This window comes from Gobius niger (assembly GCF_951799975.1).
Source record: "Gobius niger genome assembly, chromosome: 7".
In the NCBI taxonomy this organism is placed as follows: Eukaryota; Metazoa; Chordata; class Actinopteri; order Gobiiformes; family Gobiidae; genus Gobius; species Gobius niger.
The window spans coordinates 39071336-39093749 of NC_136858.1; the positions used below are offsets into that span (position 1 = coordinate 39071336).

General features: G+C 43.3%; 1 protein-coding gene across 1 annotated transcript in view; it reads left to right on the forward strand.

Annotated features, from left to right (window-relative positions):
- Window positions 1-22414, forward strand: part of LOC306965955 (plasma membrane calcium-transporting ATPase 1-like) — a 59826-nt gene that overhangs the window by 14995 nt on the left and 22417 nt on the right. Inside the window, exons 4-9 of the mRNA XM_079560568.1 lie at window positions 5240-5497; window positions 11701-11826; window positions 14749-14931; window positions 16699-16725; window positions 19669-19809; window positions 21890-22104. Coding sequence (XP_079416694.1) covers window positions 5240-5497; window positions 11701-11826; window positions 14749-14931; window positions 16699-16725; window positions 19669-19809; window positions 21890-22104 — 950 coding nt within the window. The remainder of the gene's footprint in view (window positions 1-5239; window positions 5498-11700; window positions 11827-14748; window positions 14932-16698; window positions 16726-19668; window positions 19810-21889; window positions 22105-22414) is intronic.

A 22414-nucleotide genomic window follows, 5' to 3' on the forward strand; every position in this document is an offset into this window, starting at 1 on the left:
TGATGAATCATTGTTGTGTAAAGGTTTCCTGGTGTTGCTAAATAGAAACATGATGCAAGCTCCTGGGGAATGTTAGTGTCGTCATGATTCATGAGCTCCTTGTTCATCTGTACCAGGGCTGTAGTTCATCGTGTGAGGCATGAGGTTTATTATTAAGTTCATTATTATTGGTGACAATTTCTCCATCCATCCATCCATCCATTTTCTTCCGCTTTATCCGGGGCCGGGTCGCGGGGGCAGCAGTCTCAGCAGAGATGCCCAAACTTCCCGATCCACACACACTTCCTCCAGCTGTTCTGGGGGGACCCCGAGGCGACACCAGGCCAGCTCGGAGACATAGTCCCACCACCGTGTCCTGGGTCTTCCACGAGGCCTTGTCCCACTAGGACATGCCTGGAACACCTCCCGCGGGAGGCGACCAGGAGGCATCCGAAACAGATGCCCGAGCCACCTCAGCTGGCTCCTTTCGACGTGGAGGAGCAGCGACTCTACTCCGAGCTCCTCCCGGGTAACTGAGCTCCTCACCCGATCTCGGAGGGTGCGCCCAGACACCCTGCGAAGGAAACTCATTTCGGCCGCTTGTATTCGCGATCTTGTCCTTTCGGTCATGACCCAAATCTCATGACCATAGGTGAGGGTGGGAACGTAGATCGATCGGTAAATCGAGAGCTTTGCCCTCCGACTCAGCTCCCTCTTCACCACGACAGACCGATACAGTGACCGCATCACTGCTGACGCTGCACCGATCCGTCTGTCGATCTCACGCTCCATCCGTCCCTCACTCGTGAACAAGACCCCGAGATACTTGAACTCCTCCACTTGAGGTAAGGACTCCCCACCGACCTGGAGAGGGGAAGCCACCTTTTTCCGGTGGAGGACCATGGCCTCGGATTTGGAGGTGCTGATCCTCATCCCGGCCGCTACACACTCGGCTGCAAACCGCCCCAGTGCGTGCTGAAGGTCCTGGTTTGTTGAAGCCAACAGAACAACATCATCTGCAAACAGCAGAGATGAGACTCTGAGGCTCCCAAACCGGACACCCTCCGGCCCCTGGCTGCGCCGAGAAATTCTGTCCATAAAAGTAATGAACAGAACCGGTGACAAAGGGCAGCCCTGGCGGAGACCAACACGCACCGGGAACAGGTCTGACTTACTGCCGGCAATGCGAACCAAGCTCCTGCTGCGGTCATACAGGGAACGGACAGCCCTTAGCAGAGGGCCCCGGACCCCATACTCCCGGAGCACCCCCCACAGGGCACCACGAGGGACGCGGTCGAACGCTTTCTCCAAGTCCACAAAACACATGTGGACTGGTTGGGCGAACTCCCACGAACCCTCGAGCACCCGACGGAGGGTATAGAGCTGGTCCAGTGTGCCACGACCAGGACGAAAACCGCATTGTTCCTCCTGAATCCGAGGTTCAACTATCGGCCGGATCCTCCTCTCCAGCACCCTGGAGTAGACCTTACCGGGGAGGCTAAGGAGGGTGATTCCTCTGTAATTGGAACACACCCTCCGATCCCCCTTCTTAAAGAGAGGGACCACCACCCCGGTCTGCCAATCCAGGGGCACTGTCCCCGACCGCCACGCGATGTTGCAGAGACGTGTCAGCCAAGACAGTCCTACAACATCCAGAGACTTAAGGTACTCAGGGCGAATCTCATCCACCCCCGGAGCCTTGCCACCGAGGAGCTTTCTCACCACCTCGGTGACTTCAGCCCCGGTGATGGGCGAGCCCACCTCCAAGTCCCCAGCCTCTGCTTCCTCATCGGAAGACGTGACGGCGGGGTTGAGGAGGTCCTCGAAGTACTCCTTCCACCGCCCGACGACATCCCCAGTCGAGGTCAGCAGCCCCCCACCCGCACTGTACACAGTGTTGGTGAAGCACTGCTTCCCCCTCCTGAGGCGCCGGATGGTTTGCCAGAATTTCTTCGAGGCCGACCGATAGTCTTCCTCCATGGCCTCCCCGAACTCCTCCCAGACACGAGTTTTTGCCTCTGCGACCGCACGAGCTGCAGCACGCTTGGCCTGCCGGTACCTCTCAGCTGCCCCAGGAGTCCCACAAGCCAACAAGGCCAGGTAGGACTCCTTCTTCAGCTTGACGGCATCCCTTACTTCCGGGCGCCACCACCGGGTTCGGGGATTGCCGCCGCGACAGGCACCAGAGACCTTACGGCCACAACTACGAGCAGCCGCATCAACAATGGAGGAGGAGAACAGAGTCCACTCGGACTCCATGTCCCCCGCCTCCCCCGGAATCTGGGTGAAGCTCTTCCGGAGGTGGGAGTTGAAGACCCCACTGACAGAGGGATCCGCCAGTCGTTCCCAGCAGACCCTCACAACACGCTTGGGCCTGCCAGGTCTGACCGGCTTCCTCCCCTGCCAGCGGATCCAGCTCACCACCAGGTGGTGATCGGTTGACAGCTCCGCCCCTCTCTTCACCCGAGTGTCCGAGACACGCGGCCGGAGGTCAGACGACACAACTACAAAGTCGATCATCGACCTCCTGCCTAGGGTGTCCTGGTGCCACGTGCACTTATGGACACCCTTGTGCTCGAACATGGTGTTCGTTATGGACAAACCGTGACTAGCACAGAAGTCCAATAACAGAACACCACTCGGGTTCAGATCGGGGAGGCCGTTCCTCCCAATCACTCCCTCCCAGGTCTCACTGTCGTTACCCACGTGGGCGTTGAAGTCCCCCAGTAGAACAATGGAGTCCCCAGTCGGAGCACTATCTAGTACCCCTCCCAGGGACTCCAAGAAGGCCGGGTACTCTGCACCGATGTTGGGCCCGTAGGCCGAGACAACGGTGAGAGACCTGTCCCCGACCCGAAGGCGTAGGGACGCGACCCTCTCGTCCACCGGGGTGAACTCCAACACGTGACGGCTGAGCTGGGGGGATATGAGCAAACCCACCCCAGCCCGCCGTCTCTCCCCGCGGGCAACTCCAGAAAAATGGAGAGTCCAGCCTCTCTCCAGGAGTTGGGATCCGGAACCCAAGCTGTGCGTGGAGGTGAGCCCGACTATATCTAGTCGGTATCTCTCAACCTCCCGCACAAGCTCAGGCTCCTTCCCCCCCAGCGAGGTGACGTTCCATGTCCCGAACGCCAGAAGCTGTGCATGTGGACCAGGTCGTCGAGGCACCTGCCTCTGACTGCCACCCAGTCCTCTCCGCACCCGACCCCTACGGATCCCTCTGCGGGTGGTGGGTCCACAGGAGGGCGGGCCCACGTCGTCCCTTCGGGCTGTGCCCGGCCGGGCCCCGTGGGCAGAGGCCCGGCCACCAGACGCTCGCGTTCGGGCCCCAACCCCAGGTCTGGCTCCAGGGTGGGGCCCCGGCTGCGCCATGCCGGGCGACGTCTCGGTCCTTGATTGGTGTACGTCCATAGAAGTCTTGTGAGCTGCTCTTCGTCTGACCCGTCACCTCGGACCTGTTTGCCATGGGAGACCCTACCAGGGGCATAAAGCCCCGGACAACATAGCTCCTCGGATCATTCGGGTACTCAAACAACCCCACCACGTTAAGGTGGCAGCTCATGGGGGTTGGTGACAATTTCTCTTGATAAGAAAACATGTACAATAGGCTAGAAAGAAAGAGAATGTGAGTGGTGCTGGTGGTTGGAGGAACCAGTGGTGCATTGGCCGCCTCCCTCTCCTCAGTCTAGGTCAGGGGGGTCGAACTCGTTTGGGTCGAGGGCTGAGATCCAGCCCCCGCGGCGGGTCAGGGGCCGAGATCCAGCCCCCGCGGTGGGTCAGGCCCGTGTATGTGGTAAAGGTCTGTGGCCTCATTAATAACAACATCTTACACTTACTGTGCTTCATCAGCCTGTGTCACATAAAGTCTTTATTCATTCAAGTTACTGTTGCAGCCACAGCCGCCCTAGGCCAGACTGACCATTTACCATGTGGCTTAAATGTGCTGTTTATATCCTGATCTCTCTAGTGCTGGAGTTATTTATTTTATGTATTTATCCATAACTCTGCACAGGAATGTTCGAGACGAGACTTACTTTTTTGACACTCAGGATTCATGCTCCTCAAATGGCCTCATTAAATCATCTCCCGGGCCGCATGTGGCCCGCGGGCCTTGACACATGTGGTCGAGGTCAATAAGCGAGGAAAGCCCTTCTCTGTGGTCCTCATGGCGGGCAGCGGACAGTGCTGTAATACCACCCCCTGGTGGCCGGGGGCGACTCCAAAAGACACTTGGTAAACAGAATTCCAATGGTGACTTTACACGTCCACAGCACTCGGGCTCCAAAGAGTGTTTTTATTTCTACAAATTGCTGTGACCCATGTGACAACGCTGGGCTCGCTGTCATGTTTTTAACCACGCTGGTTTTTGTATATGAGAAATGAAAAGTGGAGGCCTCGTTGCCGGTCCTCCTGCCCTTTTAAGGACCAGGCTTTGTAGGAGGAGATCGAGCAGCCATGTTCATTTCACAGACCCCTCAGGATCATGACTGTGACTGGGGACCGGTTATCTTTTCTATCTTATATCTCTGGTCTAGATCAGTGTTTTTTTCAACCTTTTTTGAGCCGAGGCACATTTATTTCATTGAAAAAATCACATGGCACCACCAGCAGAACATGTTAAAAAATGTAACTCTGTAGCCGATATTCAGTCGTTCTCATCTAAGTGTCTTGAATAGGATCACCGTATAGTCTCACTCGCCACAGTGCCTCAATACATCACTAATTCTCTTGTCTCAAAGAAATTAACTCCCTGATATGAAAGAGTTTAATATGGTTACTCTGCCGATCACTAGACAGCACAGACACTCGAAAGCGGTACATTATTTGTGGATAATAATGCATTTATTTAAAAAAAACAACCAGGTAAAATTGGATAATTTCCCAAGGCTCACCAGACAATATCTCACGGCACAGTGGTTGAAAAACACTGGTCTAGATGGACTGATGGCTGTGGCTGCAACACAGTATTATCACCACTGAGCACATGTGCTACAATAGTGAGTCATTATTATTATTACATGAAACCAGATGCAAAAGTTATTTTATAGACTTACATGACTAAACGTGTTATATTATGTTTTAACAGTAGCCCAGTTAAAGCCTTTTGGTCCATAATGGCACATCTGCGAGAGTTTGAATTTTCTGGCGACCCCCCAGGTAGCGTCCCAGCTCTCCCGATTACCCAGCATGCCGTTGAGCTAGCTTGTCCTGACCCGCCCTTCACCCTGTCTCTCACTCCTGCCTCTCCTGTCGTGTGCAGGCTGTGGCCGGGCGGCGGGCGGCGTGGAGGACGAGACGGAGTCGGAGGCCGGCTGGATCGAAGGCGCCGCCATCCTCCTGTCCGTGGTCTGCGTGGTCCTGGTGACCGCCTTCAACGACTGGAGCAAAGAGAAGCAGTTCCGGGGCCTCCAGAGCCGCATCGAGCAGGAGCAGAAGTTCACCGTGGTCCGAGCGGGACAGGTCACGCAGATCAAAACGTCCGAGATCGTGGTGGGCGACATTTTACAGATCAAATACGGTGAGACTCCAGTGTTCATCCACGTGTCGCCGCTACAAACCGGGTTTAAACATGTGAGATCTCGTTAGGGCTGCTCGATTATTGAAAAAATAATAATCACGATTATTTTTGTCATAATTGAAATCACGATTATTCAAACGATTATTTGTTGCCTTTAAAAAAATCCATCAAAAAAGTGAAAAAAATCCAGCAAAAAAAGACAAAAATCCATTAAAAAAAAGACAAAAATCCAGCAAAAAAAGACAAAAATCCATTAAAAAGTGACAAAAATCCATCAAAAAAGTGACAAAAATCCAGCAAAAAAAAGACAAAAATCCAGCAGAAAAAACAACAAAAATCCATCAAAAAAGTGACAAAAATCCAGCAGAAAAAACAACAAAAATCCATCAAAAAAAAAGACAAAAATCCATCGAAAAAAAGACACAAATCCATCAAAAAAGTGACAAAAATCCAACAAAAAAAAGACAAAAATCCATCAAAAAAAGACAAAAATCCAGCAAAAAAATGACAAAAATCCATCAAAAAAAAGACACAAATCCATCAAAAAAGTGACAAAAATCCATCAAAAAAAGACAAAAATCCAGCAAAAAAAATGACAAAAATCCATAAAAAAAAGACAAAAATCCAAAAATTAAAAATTAGAAAAAATAACAAAAAAATAAATAAATTGAAAAAAAAAATTGAAAAAATAAAATAAAAATTGAAAAAAAAAAATATAATCGATTTTTTGCGATTATGCTAATTTTGTAATCGTTTACTGTTGTAATTGAAATCGTAATCGAATTTCGATTAATTGCACAGCCCTAGATCTCGTACTATTGAGGCCTGGGCTGTTAGAGCAGCGTGAACTACACGTCACATAAGGGCGGAGTCTACAGTGAAGGTCCCGCCCTGATGCCCTTTTTAGGAACATGCTTCGCCATGACTTCCTCCTCGAGCGTAGACATTGTGGCAAACGGGGAGGAGTGAGGAGGAGATAATCTTTTTAACGGTCTGTGGTGGAAGCCCTGCATGAGTCTGGACAGTGTGTGATGAATGTCTGACAGGCTTGATTGAGATGGTTTAGGCGTGTACAGAAGAGGAGGGGTCGAAGGTCATGTTTCTTAGCTGGCACACAATGACCCTTTTACGAAAGACCTTCCGTTTCATTGCTGTTTAACACACATAGGGTTCTAAAACGGGTATATGGTAATTAATGGGAATGAACACAGCTGAATGTTGCTTCTCTACAGACTGAAACTGAAGCACATTTACACTGAAATATCTATGAGCAGAAATGAAACGTCTCAGAGAAATCATCTTCATCATGTCTGACACCAGGGTTTGAAGAGGACGGTGTTTTAGGTTATGTCCCAAACAAAGAAGAGCTTTTGCAAACGGAGCAGACTCGGTCCATATTTGTATGTGTGTATTACAGTATTATATTGTTTAAAAGTCTCTCATGTAGATCTGCTCTGTGTAATGCAGACCCTGCCCCTGGTCGGGTCTGTCCTGATCTGAGAAGGTGAATTTAAGCACAGTTTGATCAAATCATTATATGAAACTTTGCAGTTTGTCCCAAAGTTGATTGTAGGTTGAGGAAAGTCGTGTTGCGTTTTGACATGACTCTATTCAAGCCATCTCTGGTTTCTGTGGGCATGTTTTATGGTTCAAAAACATAATTCAAGGGCAGCTAACAGAATTCAATAATTGTTTATTCAACAAAACAGGTAAAAATGTTCTTTTTTTTTTTCATTCCGACAGAAACATTTTTAGCTTAAAGGGACTATACGGAGTTTAAAAGTGTTTTCCTCCCCCCACATGTTCCTCCATGTCCTAATGTGTAGAATGAGCTCAGACCTGTTCACCACAACTGCCTCTAAAATCCTGCACTATCACTCAGAAAGGTGTTACTTCGGGTCTGAAGTGTCGTCATGCACGAGCTTTGAGGTCGGCTGTTCAAAATGGCTGCTGCTGGCTCCTGCTAAGCATCACTGAGAGTTTGGGCCTAAGTCAATCTACTCAAAATCCACATAATCTTCAGTGATTTTGTGTCCATTTAACCATACTGGATTAAGATCTTGTTCTGTTACACAATTGTGTGGTGATTCTTATCCAAAAGTGCAGAAAAGAAATATAGAAGCTGCAGTTACACTTATGACCTGAGGTGGCAGTAGTGAGTATGAAATGACCAACTTGCATCCAGCCCCTTTAACCTCTTAACTCCCGCCTGGACCGAGAGGATCTTTTTCCTCACGTCATCACATTTGTTTTCCATCATTTTTTTGTTGGGTATTTTTGTAACTTTTTTGTCACTAATTTGTAATTTTTTTTATCACATTTTTGTCATTTTTTTGTCATATTTTTTGTCACATTTTTGTCACATTTTTGTCATTATTTGTAATTTTTTTTATCACATTTTTGTCATTTTTTCTTCCATTTTTTGTCACTTTCTTGTGACATTTTTGCCACTTTTTCATCAATTTCTCGTCACTTTTTAGTCACATTTCCATCATTGTTTTCGTCTCAGTTCTGTTGCCATTTTCACAGCTTTTTCCCCAGAAGCTTTTGGATTGGGGTAAAGCCAAACTGGAGAAAACGTGCTCGGTTCAGGCAGGAGTTAACAGGTTAAGTTTAGTTTGAAATTTATTGGGAATTTTCCAGCCCTTTGCAACACTAAACAACACAACACTGTTGCTCCAAACCACAGACTTGGTGTCGTCCTAATGATTAAACAGAAGCTCATAGAGACTTTATATTATTTATATTATTACAGAGCTCCTCCTCTCGCTCTCCAGGCTCAGGAGATCCTTCTTGCCCAGAGCGATTAGGCTGCAGAACAAATCCTTGTGTGGGAGGGGCTAAATGGGAACAATGGCTTTACAGTACTTTTATATTCTCTGCACTGCCCCATTTACCGATTCTTTAACATTTTAATATTTATTTTTTATATCTGACCGTCGGGATTAATGAAGTATCGTACCAACACTCAGATTGCAATTTCAATTAAACCGTGATTACTTGCTCTTCCCTATTTAGATTTCTATTCTGGAAAGTTGTTCATATTGTGGATCTTAAAGGTGCATTCTGCAACTTTTTACACGGGAGAAAAGCCTTGGTATTTGTGTGTAACAGCCTTATTTGTGACCCAGTGATGTGTGAGTGGTCAACATGGCGCCTTTGGATCACAGTGGCCTCTACAGCTCCAGGATCAAGGGTTAGGTTTTCTGGTGAGAGGAGTGAAAACCAACCGGAAACTCTTAAAACAATTCATCCTGGACAGGGCTGGAAACCGTTAGATCTTTTTCGATACCAGCGCTTTTATTAGAAACTATAGCGGTAGAAATATTCCCCATGTTAGGAGTTTGTCTCATACTGGTGTAAATGAAGTAACAAACTGAACCCGGGCCGAGGGCGACGCTGCGGAGGAGCTGATCCCAGCGTAACTTTGACACAGATTTAGCCACTTTTCAAACCTCCTGTGACCATATTTGGAAACAGGGCAAATGTTGTGTGACCCTCCAGGGTTTTAATAAAGTCTCCATCGCGTCTTCAAAGCACGTCCAGCTGCTCCGTGTGCAGGTCAGTCCCACGCCTCAAAATAACTCCTCCCATCAGCGCGAGCGTCTCGTCTTCTCTCGGGTCAGTCTCATGATCGATCACAAACACAAACGCTCCGTCTAAACTCGCCTTTTACACAAGATAACAACAAATAATCCGGTCCGGTAAAAACGAAACAGAAATCTGCAGTGACACTGATGTCAAAGCTCCGCTAACAGCAACGAAACACTTCCTGTTGTCCCGACAAAATAAAATACCGATGATTGAACTTTGATTTATATTTTTTATTTATTCTTTTTTAACAATGCTAAAATAAATATTAAATATTAACTTATTTATCACATATATACAAATAAAGTAAGGTCTAAATCAGGTCCATATGGATGTTTTCTCACAGCAGATTGTTCAGTAGACGGCAGTTGTAGCTTGCGTTAGCGTTAGCACGATGCTACATAGCATTCTCCATTATTTATGTGCTGTTTATGGGCTGTTGCTCCTCTCCATGTCTTTGTATCTTTATTTAGTACAAAACTATAATCATAAGTCACTATTTGTTAAAGTAGTTTTTGAATAATTAGAGAAAGTTTAGATTTTCCTCCAAATTGTTTTCCCCCTTAACTGTTTTCAATCCAGAGACGCCGTCTGTATCTATTGGTGGAAATGGTGGAAATTGGGAGAAATTGTGGCAAAAGAAGGAAAATGTATGTTAAACTTTTGGGGGGAAAAATTGAGGAAATAGGAAAAATATATTTTTATTTATTTATTTATTTATTTTTATTTATTTCAACTTAAAACCATACATGACAGGACAATTGACATCGACAAAGCATAAAAACAAAACAAACAAAAACACACACAGACAGACACACCACATTCTATGAAATGTGCATGGTCTTTTAACTTAATCAAGGGAGTATAGTAGGCAAATTTTTAAAAATAAATACAAATAAATACAAATAAACAATACAAACTAAAATTATGACTAAATACATATTACAGGAAGGAAGGAAAAAATAATAATAAAAAAGACTCATTTTGAAATAAAATTCAAATCATTCCATTAGAAATGCATCTGAGAAATGCATCTGAAGATTTTTCTGTTTTGTCTGTTTGTACTGTAACTACTCCTTAGTTACTGGTAGTTATAATTTTCCCCCTTTTTCCGGTTTAATAGGAAAAATATTAGTAATATAACCAAAGGGAAAAATTCTGGAAAATTAGAAAAAATTGCGGCAAAAACTGCTAAAAAATGGCGCAAAAAATGGGAGCTGAAACAACCAAATCTCTCCCTTTAATGTTGTCCCTGAACCGACAGCATCAAAACTTGGATCAGACAAGATACGTTTTTTTCCCTTCCTTTCCCGGAAGTACCTAAACCTTTTTAACGGTGCCCAGCCCTAATCCTGCAGCAACACAGAGGCCGCTGTGATGGAAAGTAAACGCTCCATAAACGCTCACGCAGCCCCTCGCTCACTGACAGGTCAAACACAGCTCCATCACTTCCACAACGTACCTTTAACTTAGAGGTTATTCATGGATAAGACGGGCACAGTTTATCCGCTCAGTGTCCGTCCCAGTTTGGGGTTTGTCTGTGTGACTTTACCCAATATTATAATCTTACACTGGCCTATAGGCTGTAAACTCCAGTCAAGAAGCGTTTAGATTTGGGTAAAACTGGAGAGAATATGGTTAAGGCAGGGGTTAAGGGTCAATGTATCACTTTCACCTTTAACCTCTTAACTCCCGCCTGAACCGAGAGCATTTTCTCCAGTTCAGCTTTACCCAAATCCTGTAGGCCAGTGTAACGCCTCATGTGAAAGACCTACAAAACTAAATGGATCTTTTTCCTCACGTCACATTTTTTTTCATAACTTTTTTTGTCGGGCAGTCGACTAATTTTTGTCAAATTTTCGTCACTTTTTTGTCAAATTATTCGCATTTTTTCGTCAAATTCGTATCACTTTTTCGACCATTTTTTCGCAAATTTTCGTCACATTTTTCTAAATTTTGTGTCAAATTTTTGTCATTTTTTGTATTTTTTTTTGTCACTTTTTCGTCCATTTTTTAAATTTTTTTGGTCAAATTCTTATCACTTTTTTGTCCTTTTTTTCGCAATTTTTCAGCAAATTTTTGTCCATTTTTGTAATTTTTTAGTAATTTTTTAGTAATTTTTTAGTAATTTTTTAGTATTTTTTTTGTAATTTTTTTGTAATTTTTTTGTAATTTTTTTTGTCACTTTTTCGCCTTTTTTGTAAATTTTTTGTCAAATTTTTGTCAATTTTTTGTCAATTTTTGTTATTTTTTTGTAAATTTTTTGTCACTTTTTCGTCAAATTTTTCGCCTTTTTTGTAATTTTTTTGTCAAATTCTTATCACTTTTTTGTCCTTTTTTCCCACAATTTTTCGTCATTTTTTGTCCATTTTTGTAATTTTTTTGTAATTTTTTTTGTAATTTTTTGTAATTTTTTTGTACATTTTCGTCCATTTTTTCTCACTTTTTTCACATTTTCATCCTTGTTTTCGTCTCAGTTCTGTTGCTCTTTCCACACCTGTTTTCCAGAAGCTTTTGGATTGGGGTAAAGCTGGGTTCAGGCGGGAGTTCAGGGGTTGACATGAGCAGCTGAGGACGCTGACGCTGAATGATCTGGCTGCTTGTGTCTGTAGGGGACCTGCTCCCGGCGGACGGCGTCCTGATCCAGGGGAATGACCTGAAGATCGATGAGAGCTCCCTGACCGGAGAGTCGGACCATGTGAAGAAGACGGCGGAAAAAGACCTCATGATCCTGTCAGGTCAGTCCCGTTTCCCACACAGAGCGCCCTGTCGCTGCGCATGAGTCGTGACCGGCCGGGAGTCTTTAAATGTCAGCCAGGCTCCTCCTCCTGCTCTGTCCGGGAGACGCATGGAACACACACACAGATATCTTTTAGCTTACTGGACAATGCTTTAGTCTGAAACATCTTCTGCTGTTTATTCCTTTGATATTTGCCATATAGAGCTCAACTGACCCTCCCACCTCCACTCAACGCTTGAAAATATAATAATTCTTTAACGTTTTAGACAAATCTTCAATTTAACTGTGTTTTATGCCCATGAGTGAGCACGTGGCTGATTAGCCGGCTCTTAAAGGGACTATATAGAGTTTAAAGATGTTAAAACTAAGTATTTTCCTCCCCCTACATGTTCCAGCCATGTCCTAATGCAGGGGTGCCCAAACGTTTTTGTCTCCGAGGCCAAAATGAAAAAGTTCCTGTGGGTCACGGGCCAATCACGGCGATGTCAAGCGTGAAACACATATAACTGCAAATAATAATGTTATTATTATATTATAATATTATTTATATCTATATATATCTATATTTATATCTATGCAAATAACATGTGACATTAATACTAATGTTAACTATTGGGCAAAAGCTGTAGAAATATAGTCCAAAATGTAAACAAAAACAACAACTGTAGAAATATAGTCCAAAATGTAAACAAAAACAACAACTGTAGAAATATAGTCCAAAATGTAAACAAAAACAACAACTGTAGAAATATAGTGCAAAATGTAAACAACACCACCTGTATCTGCAGCTCCCACAGTGACTTCACCTCAACTCAAAGACAATGCCACAGCTATTAGATCATTTTGAAAGTGTCAGTTCAGCATCAATTCTTTTATATGTCGATATTTAACAACCACCTTTGTTGATGTTGACAACCGTTGAAATAAAAGTAGGCAAACTGGGAAAGTGGATGCTACAACGCTCTGTGGTAAAAACCCAGACATCACAAGTGTTTCCTTAACTTGACGAAAGGAGTGAAACAGCGCCCCCAATTTGACTTTAGTGGTCAAAAAGTGTACTGCATCCGCATTTTCCATTGAGAATGAATGGGAGAGAGTTAGTGTTAACCATATTAAAAGTAGGTCACTCTCTGGCGGGCCAACGGAATTGTTCCAGCGGGCCCCACTTTGGGCACCCCTGTCCTAATGTGTAGAATGAGCTCAGACCTGTTCACCACAACTGCCTCTAAAATCCTGCACTGTCACTCAGAAAGGTGTCAGGTCCAAAGCTCCGTCATGCACGAGCTTAATATAGAAGCTGCAGTTACACGTATGACCTGAGGTGGCAGTAGTAACATCTAGCCCCTTTAATATTACATTTTTTTTGAAAAATAGACACTAAAAGTAGGGGCTATTTAATTGTCACAGTTTTATTTCTAGAGTTTAGAAAATCCCTCAAGAGTCAGACCTGCATTAAATGAAAGCTTGAACCCTTGACTTAAAGTAGACCTCGCTCTCTTTTTTCTATCATATTGCGATAAATAGTTATTAACCGTCAAACACAACAAAATCGACTGTGACCATGTGCCCCATGTGCATCTCCCTGACCTCTCTGGTGCTCCCGGACCTTCATGATGTTGTTTAGTGACCACAGCTCTGAGGCCCTCACAGAACAGCTGTCATTATACTGAGAGTAGATCACACACAGGTGGTTCTATTTAATGGTTAGAGCAAGGAGTGAACATTCTGCAGTCATGAGGAATGTTCTAAAGCAGGGCTGCCCAAACCTTTTGTCTCTGAGGGACAACATTAAAAAGTGCCAAACACGGCAATGCCAAGCGTGAAACACATATAACTGCAAATATCTATCTATGCAAATAACATGCCATATTAAAACAAATGTTAACTCTGGCAAAAGCCTAGTTTTAGTAAAGCAAAATCAGCCATTGTAGCAATATAGTGCAAAATGTAAAAAAAACAACACCTGTATCTAAAGAAAATGCAACATTAAATCATTTTGAAAGTGTCAGTTCAGCATCAATTCTTTTATAAGTCCATTTTTAACATGTGCTGTTGATGACGTCAACAACCTTTGCAATACAAGTTGGAAAACTGGGAAAGTTGATGCTACAACTCCCTGTGATAAACACCAAGACTCAACAGCAGTGTTTCCTTAACTTTGTGAAAGGAGTGAAACAGCGCCCCCAATTAGACGCTGGTGGCCCAAATGTGTACTGCATCCATATTTACCATTGAGGATGTATGGAAGAGAGTTAGTATTAACCACACGCAGCACTAAAGTAGGTCACCCTCTGGCGGGCCAACAGAATTGTTTTGGCGGGCAAAATTTGGCCCACGGGCCCCACTTTGGGCACCCCTGTTCTAAAGGCAATTTAATGCTCTCAGAAAATGCTGTATGATACTTATGCACGCCCCACTTTTCTATTTTTAGAAAAATAACAGAATCATGTATCATTTTGTTTTCACTTCACAGTCGTCTGTTACTTGTGTGTGAACGTTCAGTGAAAAAATCAAAATAAAATCTTAATGTTTATGGCTGTAAACATGACAAAATGTGCACAAGGTCAAGGTGTGTTAGTACTTTCGAGAGGCTCTGTATTTATTTCTCTACCTGCTTTCATTTCTTTCGATACCAGTAGTACCTGAACCTTTTCTAACACCGTACTGGTCTGGTTTAATGGTGCACAGCCCCAGAAAGAGAAGCCATTTTGAGGAAACGTTCATTTATACTTGATCACTGCAGCCTGACCGAGCCTGAGTAGGTGTAGTGTGATGGAGACAGAATGAGGTGAGGGAATGTGTTGAATTTGCCTTGTGGAGACGTGTCTTTGTGCGGCTGTGTCGGTTTGACCTCAGACTCGTGAGCACCAGGGGCTCCAGGTTTTGTGCTCGGTGAGTAAAGTGTGCCTCGTCCCCTCAGGCACTCACGTGATGGAGGGCTCGGGGAAGATGGTGGTGACGGCGGTGGGCGTGAACTCTCAGACCGGGAGGATCTTCATGCTGCTCGGAGCCGAAGAGGAGGCCGACCGGCAGGAGGAGGAGAAGAACGGCACCAGCAAGAGCAAAGACGACAAGAAGAAGAAGAGCAAGAAGGAGAAGAAGTGTGAGTGTATTTGACACACACAGAGACACACAGCGAGCTTTATAATGAGAGTGTGTGATGTAACTCCATCACATGTATTAAAGCCACACTGCAGAACTTAGGCTGTGTCTCACTACGTCACAATCAGAATTACTTTAAAATAATAACTTATCACTCCAGCAAGAGTAAAAAAGTACCAGGAGAACATGCTACGGGAGGGCTGTGCCTAACGAGAAGCTTTTCTGAGTCTGATTTATGTTACTTTATTATACGGCTCTTCACAGCGTGAGTAGAAGCTCCGTTGATTTGAATGGGATTTCCCAACGTTCTCCCGGTCATTACTTCCTGATAAAGTTCCTCTGAGTTGGTGTTTTCATATCACTCCACACGTACGTAGTAGCGACACTATCTGTCCCGTCACTGAGAGAGAAGTCGGGGAATCGTGAGTCTGACTTTCAACTTACCCAGAGATTCACCACCATTCCTCCAACTGCACCTTCAGCTAAGTGGCTAGGCTAGCTGCTAGCCGTGCTGCTTCTAGCCTAGCCAAACGTTGCCGAGCAACGCGCAAACTTTTGGGAACTATTTGTGGCGGAAGTCATTAAATAAACCTTTGGACCTTCATAAAAGTGTACGAAGTTTATGTTGTGTGTGTTCAGTTGGAAAATGGCCGAATAATAAGCGGATAATATATAGAACGCTGGTCGGTGCTTATTTTCCCGATAATGACCAGCGTTCTTTACATTATCCCTTTTTAGTGACATCCATCCATCCATTTTCTTCCACTTTTCCGTTGCCGGGTCATGGGGGCTGTTGGAGCTGCACCAGCCCCTATGGCGCCTCCTGCAGGTGGTGGGTCCACAGAAGGACGGCCTCCTGGTTCTAACCAGGCCTGTCGGTCTCTCATGAGGAGCTTCTGACCCGCTCTGTGTCTGACCCGTCACCTATAGGACCTGATTGCCCTGGGAGACCCTACAGGGGCACGAAGCCCCCGACAACAGAGCTCCAGGATCATTCGGGCTCAAACCCTCCACCACGTTAAGGTTCCAGGAGGGGATTAGTGACGTAAAACTAGAAATAATGTATTCTATGTTAAAGGAACACGGAACACAAACTACGTCTGTAATAACGGTAATGGCTTACACTTGTATTGCGCTTTACAAGCCTGTTTTACCAAGTTTCTCAAAGCGCTGCTGTCGGCATTATTCATTCCTGCCGTGCTTAATGGTGGTAAGCTCCTATTGTAGCCAAAGCTGCCCCAGACTGACGGAAGCGAGGCAGCCACCACCAGCCACCTCCAACCACCTCCAACCACTCACTCACTACATTCAGCCCGGCCTATTGTACATGTTTTTAGTGATAGTACCCGCAGGAAACCTACACAGACACGGGGAGAACAGGCAAACTGCACTCAGAAAGGCCCCGTCCAGGTGGGAATCGAACCCGGGACCTTTTAGCTGTGAAGCACGAGCGCTAACCACTGCGCTGCCCTGCCGCCCGTAGGAAGTAGGAAGTAGGAGGTACATTTACTTCAAAAAGTAATTGTAACTGTAGTACTGCCTGGTCACAATATCAACTAAACTAAAAGGATCAGCTCCAAGACAGAGGAAATAAGTGTTTTCCTGGGTGGATTTAATCAGTAAGATAATACGTAATATCCATTTCATTTTACACGAAGAGCAACTCCCTGTTTATTTGTTGTTGTTGAACCAAGTTTGGCAAATACGTGTCTCCTGAAATCTACAATAATATGCACTGATTCTAATAAATGTGTCTCTTTATCCTCAGCTAAAAAGGAGGACAAGTCTAAAAAAGGTAAGCAGCCTGTCATCCCACCTTCTTCTGAACGGCTCTTTGAAATAAACGGATCCCAAAGATCCCTAGATCTCAGAACAGAGTTGGTCACGTCATTCATTCATTCATTCATTCATTCTCATTCACACACTTGGAGAGTTTCGTGACGCTAGGCTAGTGCTAGGCTAATGCTAGGCTAGTCAGAGCCGTGGGAAGATGTTTTAGTTAGGGGGCGCTGAGGGACAAAATTTACCCCCAAAATGCTGTTTCTGTGCATAAATCCTGTTTATTAACCTCTTAACTCCCGCCTGAACCGAGAGCATTTTCTCCAGTTCAGCTTTACCCAAATCCTGTAGGCCAGTGTTACGCCTCATGTGAAAGACCTACAAAACTAAATGGATCTTTTTCCTCACGGCAGATATTTTTTCAGCACTAATTTTTGTCAAATTTTTGTCACTTTTTCGTCAAATTATTCACATTTTTTTGTCAAATTCGTATCAGTTTTTCGTCCATTTTTTCGCAAATTTTCGTCAATTTTTTCTAAATTTTTTGTCAATTTTTTGTTCATTTTTGTCATTTTTTCATCCATTTTTTCGCATTTTTTCGTCAATTTTTTTTTTCTTTTTTGTCAAATTTTTGTCCATTTTTGTCATTTTTTGTCAATGTTTTCTCACTTTTTTCACATTTTCATCCTCGTTTTTGTCTCAGTTTTGTCGCTATTTTTCACACCTTTTTTCCAGAAGCTTTTGGATTGGGGTAAAGCCAAACTGGAGAAAACGTGCTCGGTTCAGGTGGGAGTTAAGGGGTTAATATTACAATTCACAAACTCTCCACCAGGGGGTGCTGCAGCGCCCTCAGCACCCTGGCTTCCCACGGCCTTGAGGCTAGTGCATGTCTATGGTATCAGCTAGCCTGCATTAAACACAGTGTGACCCGCTCCACAGAGCACCTGAGGCAAATCACTTATAACACCAGACTAACCATATACATGTCTAATGTTTGGAATATAACTGACCTGCATCACATGAACGATCACATTTTGAGGGACTATTTTCTAGCAGATCACTCCGCCGCCGCGAAGCTGATGCTGCTCAAATATAAGGTCTTTTAAATGATTCTATGGACACAGACATGTATATGGTTAGTCTGGTGTTATAAGGCCCTATGTCAAAAATCCTGAAATCCCTTTAAGGTTTTAAGAATAATCTGAACAATTTGAACTTACACCAAGGTTTCACGGCACTGACCTCTGTGGCCCTTCAGCCTGTGTAAAGGTTTGGACACCCCTGTTCTAAAACAATGCTAAGGCGTCTAAAAATCAGTTAACAGTGAATCTTCTTGGTGTCTCGTGAGGTCAAATTTCCAGAGTGCATTTCAGCCACACTATCACCTGCACTCTCAGTTTTCTGAATGAACAAAGATGGAGCCGCCTTTTGCCGAGGCCGAGGAGCCTCTGATCAGCAACGCCGTCCCTTCACCGGTGTGTGCGAGAGCAGCAGGTGCTCCTGACTCTGTGATGGTGATTAGGAACAAGGAGATTATCTGCAGGACCTAAGCTTCACAGCTGCCTCCTCTTCCACCTCACTGACCGAGCAGCAGATCAGCCCTGTCACGTCCAGCCGTATACGCTCACTCAGGAGGCACAGGAATAACTGATGTCCTGGTAGGGCTGCTCGATTATTGAAAAAATAATAATCACCATTATTTTTGTCATCATTGAAATCACGATTATTCAAACGATTATTTGTTGCCTTTAAAAAAATTCATCAAAAAAGTGACAAAAATCCATCAAAAAAGTGACAAAAATCCATCAAAAAAGTGACAAAAATCCATTAAAAAAATTACAAAAATCCATCAAAAAAGTGACAAAAATCCATCAAAAAAGTGACAAAAATCCATCAAAAAAGTGACAAAAATCCATCAAAAAAGTGACAAAAATCCAGCAGAAAAAGACAAAAATCCAGCAGAAAAAAGACAAAAATCCAGCAAAAAAGTGACAAAAATCCATTAAAAAAGACAAAAATCCAGCAAAAAAGTGACAAAAATCCAGCAAAAAAGTGACAAAAATCCTTAAAAAAAGTGACAAAAATCCATCAAAAAAGTGACAAAAATCCATCAAAAACATGACAAAAATCCATCAAAAAAATGACAAAAATCCATTAAAAAAGTGACAAAAATCCATCAAAAAAGTGACAAAAATCCATCAAAAAAGTGACAAAAATCCATCAAAAAAATTACAAAAATCCATTAAAAAAGTGACAAAAATCCAGCAGAAAAAGACAAAAATCCATCAAAAAAGTGACAAAAATCCATCAAAAAAGTGACAAAAATCCATCAAAAAAGTGACAAAAATCCATCAAAAAAGTGACAAAAATCCAGCAAAAAAAGACAAAAATCCATCAAAAAAGTGACAAAAATCCAGCAGAAAAAAGACAAAAATCCATCAAAAAAATGACAAAAATCCAGCAAAAAAGTGACAAAAATCCATCAAAAATAGTGACAAAAATCCATCAAAAAAGTGACAAAAATCCATCAAAAAAGTGACAAAAATCCAGCAGAAAAAAGACAAAAATCCATCAAAAAAATGACAAAAATCCAGCAAAAAAAGACAAAAATCCATCAAAAATAGTGACAAAAATCCATCAAAAAAGTGACAAAAATCCATCAAAAAAGTGACAAAAATCCAGCAGAAAAAAGACAAAAATCCAGCAAAAAAAGTGACAAAAATCCATTAAAAAAAGACAAAAATCCAAAAATTAAAAATTTGAAGAAAAAAAAATGTGAAAAAAAAAATTGAAGAAAAAATAAAAATTTAAAACAAAAAATATCTAATCGTTTTTTTGCGATTATGCTAATTCTGTAATCGTTTACTGTTGTAATCGAAATCGTAATCGAATTTCGATTAATTGCGCAGCCCTATGTCCTGGATGTGTGATGGTAATACTGACCCCGTGTGATGTGCAGATCTACAGAAGGACGGAGCCACTGTGGAGATGCAGCCGCTCAAAGAGGGAGAACCCGAGAAGAAAAACAACCCCCACAAAAAGGAGAAGTCTGTGCTGCAGGGGAAGCTGACCCGCCTGGCCGTGCAGATCGGGAAAGCCGGTACCACACCTTCTCTCAGCAGAAAACAGAACAACCATGTGTGGAGGAGTTTACAATATCGGGTTCAAGAAATGTGTGAAGAATAAGGAGAAGAAACTAGGAAACGGGAAATTATTAGGGGAATTAGTAATAAAAAAAAATACAAAAATGAGGAAAAAATTGGGGGGAAAATAAGGAAAAAATTTACAAAGAAATGAAAAGAAAAAGGGAATAAATTGAGTAAAATTTGGGGGGAAATTTGAAAAAAAAATATAGGGAAATAGGTAAACTATTAGCAATAAAAAATTAGGGGGAAAAGTCTGGGAAAAGGGAAAAAAATAAGGAAAAAATGTGGCAAAAACATTATTAAATTGAGTAAAGAATAGGCGGCGTTCACGATTTAGAACGTGATGATGTCATAAGGTCAGATGGAGGGCGGGGCCAATAAAACTCTATGGGAGAAATGCAGTTTTTGGAAGAAATCTCCAAAACGAAGATTGACAAATGTTTTTCAATCGCCATTTTTTGCCGTTTTACGGAGAAAATAATTGTACATTAGTTCACATGAGCCGACAGAGGAGACGATGAGCTTTGTGACAGTTTGTGTTTCATGTGGATTCCTCCAGTAATGACTGAGATATGAGCCAAAAAACAAAGACATAAAAATATGCATTTTGTCAGTTACCACCGTTACCATAGTTACCGTCAGTTGATCCACCTCAATGTTAAACTATAGATACAGACGCATCTCTGGAATCGCCCATATATGGTCATGTTTGAAAACAGTTAAGGGGGAAACAATTTTGAAAAAATCTAAACTTTCTCTAATTATTCAAAAACTACTTTAACGAACGCTGAAATATGAAAATAGTTTCTACTAAATAAAGATACAAAGACATGGGGAGGAGCAAAGTGGTTCAACAGCCCATAAATACATGAATAACAGAGAATGCTAACTTGATGCTACATGTTAGCATCGGGCTAATGCTAACGGTTAGCTAGCGCTAGCTACAACTGCCGTTTTTTCACTTCTACTGAACAATCTGCTGTGAGAAAATATCCACATGGACCTGATTTACACTGGACTTTATTTATGTGATAAATAATGGAAATGGAAAAAGAGGGAAAATCGTGTTTCTCTAAAGATTCTATTTTTCCCCTATGACGAGATGCGTCTGTATCTATGGGCTCTTTAGAATGTTGTGATGTCACGTGAACGCAACCTATTGGGAAAAATGGGGGAAAATAGAGAATAAAGAATTGGGCAAAAATTTGAAAATATATTGAATTGAGCTGAAACAACCAGGTCACTTCCTTAAATTCTGTCCCTGGACCAACAGCATCAAAACTTCCCTCTAAAGATAGAAGAGTTTGTTTTTCTTTACCTTTACCTTCTTTACACCAGTAGAACCGAGTACCCTGGAGAATATAAATATACGGTGTTTTATCATTTTTTCTGACCAGGATTTTGGGGGTTTGTCACCAACACGTATCAACCAGACACTCGAGTTTTCTTCACTGTCTCCTCATCAGAGTCATGTTGTCAGAATTAGGGCTGGGTTCTGTTAAACGATACAAATTCGATATCGGAAAGAAAGTTTAGGTTCTACCGGTATCAAACTTTTTTTTTTTATCCAAGTTTTAATGCTGTTCCTTATGTTTTTCCCATTATTTTTCCCAATTTTTGCCCCATTTTCCCCATTTTTCTTTTTTTTTGTCCCAGTTTTTTCCTTGTTTTCCCTGATTAACTTTGCCACAGTTTCTCCCAATCTCTTCACATTTCTTGACATTGGAGATGAACCTGATATCTGAGATCTTCCACACATTATTATTCTGTTTTCTGGTTCTAGACGACAAATCTTTTATTATCTGAAACCGCATCGTTCAGGTATCGTAAACCAAGTGCTAATCTGATCAAATGTTAACAATAACCCATGTTTATGTTGTTCAGACTGACAGTTTGTTCCTCCCTAACGAGGCGTGTGTGTTCCATGTGTTGTTCCTCCCTAACGAGGCGTGTGTGTTCCATGTGTTGTTCCTCCCTAACGAGGCGCGTGTGTTCCATGTGTTGTTCCTCCCTAACGAGGCGTGTGTGTTCCAGGCCTGTTCATGTCGGTTCTCACGGTGATCATCCTCATCGTCCGGTTCCTCATCGACACGTTTGCCGTTCAGCAAGTCTCCTGGAACCCGGACTGCGTCCCCATCTACATCCAGTTCCTGGTCAAGTTCTTCATCATCGGGGTGACGGTGCTGGTGGTGGCGGTGCCGGAGGGGCTGCCGTTAGCCGTGACCATCTCCCTGGCCTACTCCGTCAAGGTGTGTGTGACGGCGCAGGACGACACCAGCCTGACGTGATCAAAAACAAACATATGACTTCACAGCTTACTTTAGAGCAGTGGTTCTCAACCCTTTAGAGCCGCGACCCCCATTATAACAGTTCATTAGGATCGTGACCCCCACCCGGGTCAGACCGTGAGAAACACAGGGACATTAAACCTCTTAACTCCCACCTGAACCGAGCACATTTTCTCCAGTTTGGCTTTACCCCAATCCAAAAGCTTCTGGGAAAAAGGGGAGAAGATAGCGACAAAACTGAGACTAAAACAAGGATGGAAATGTGGCAAAA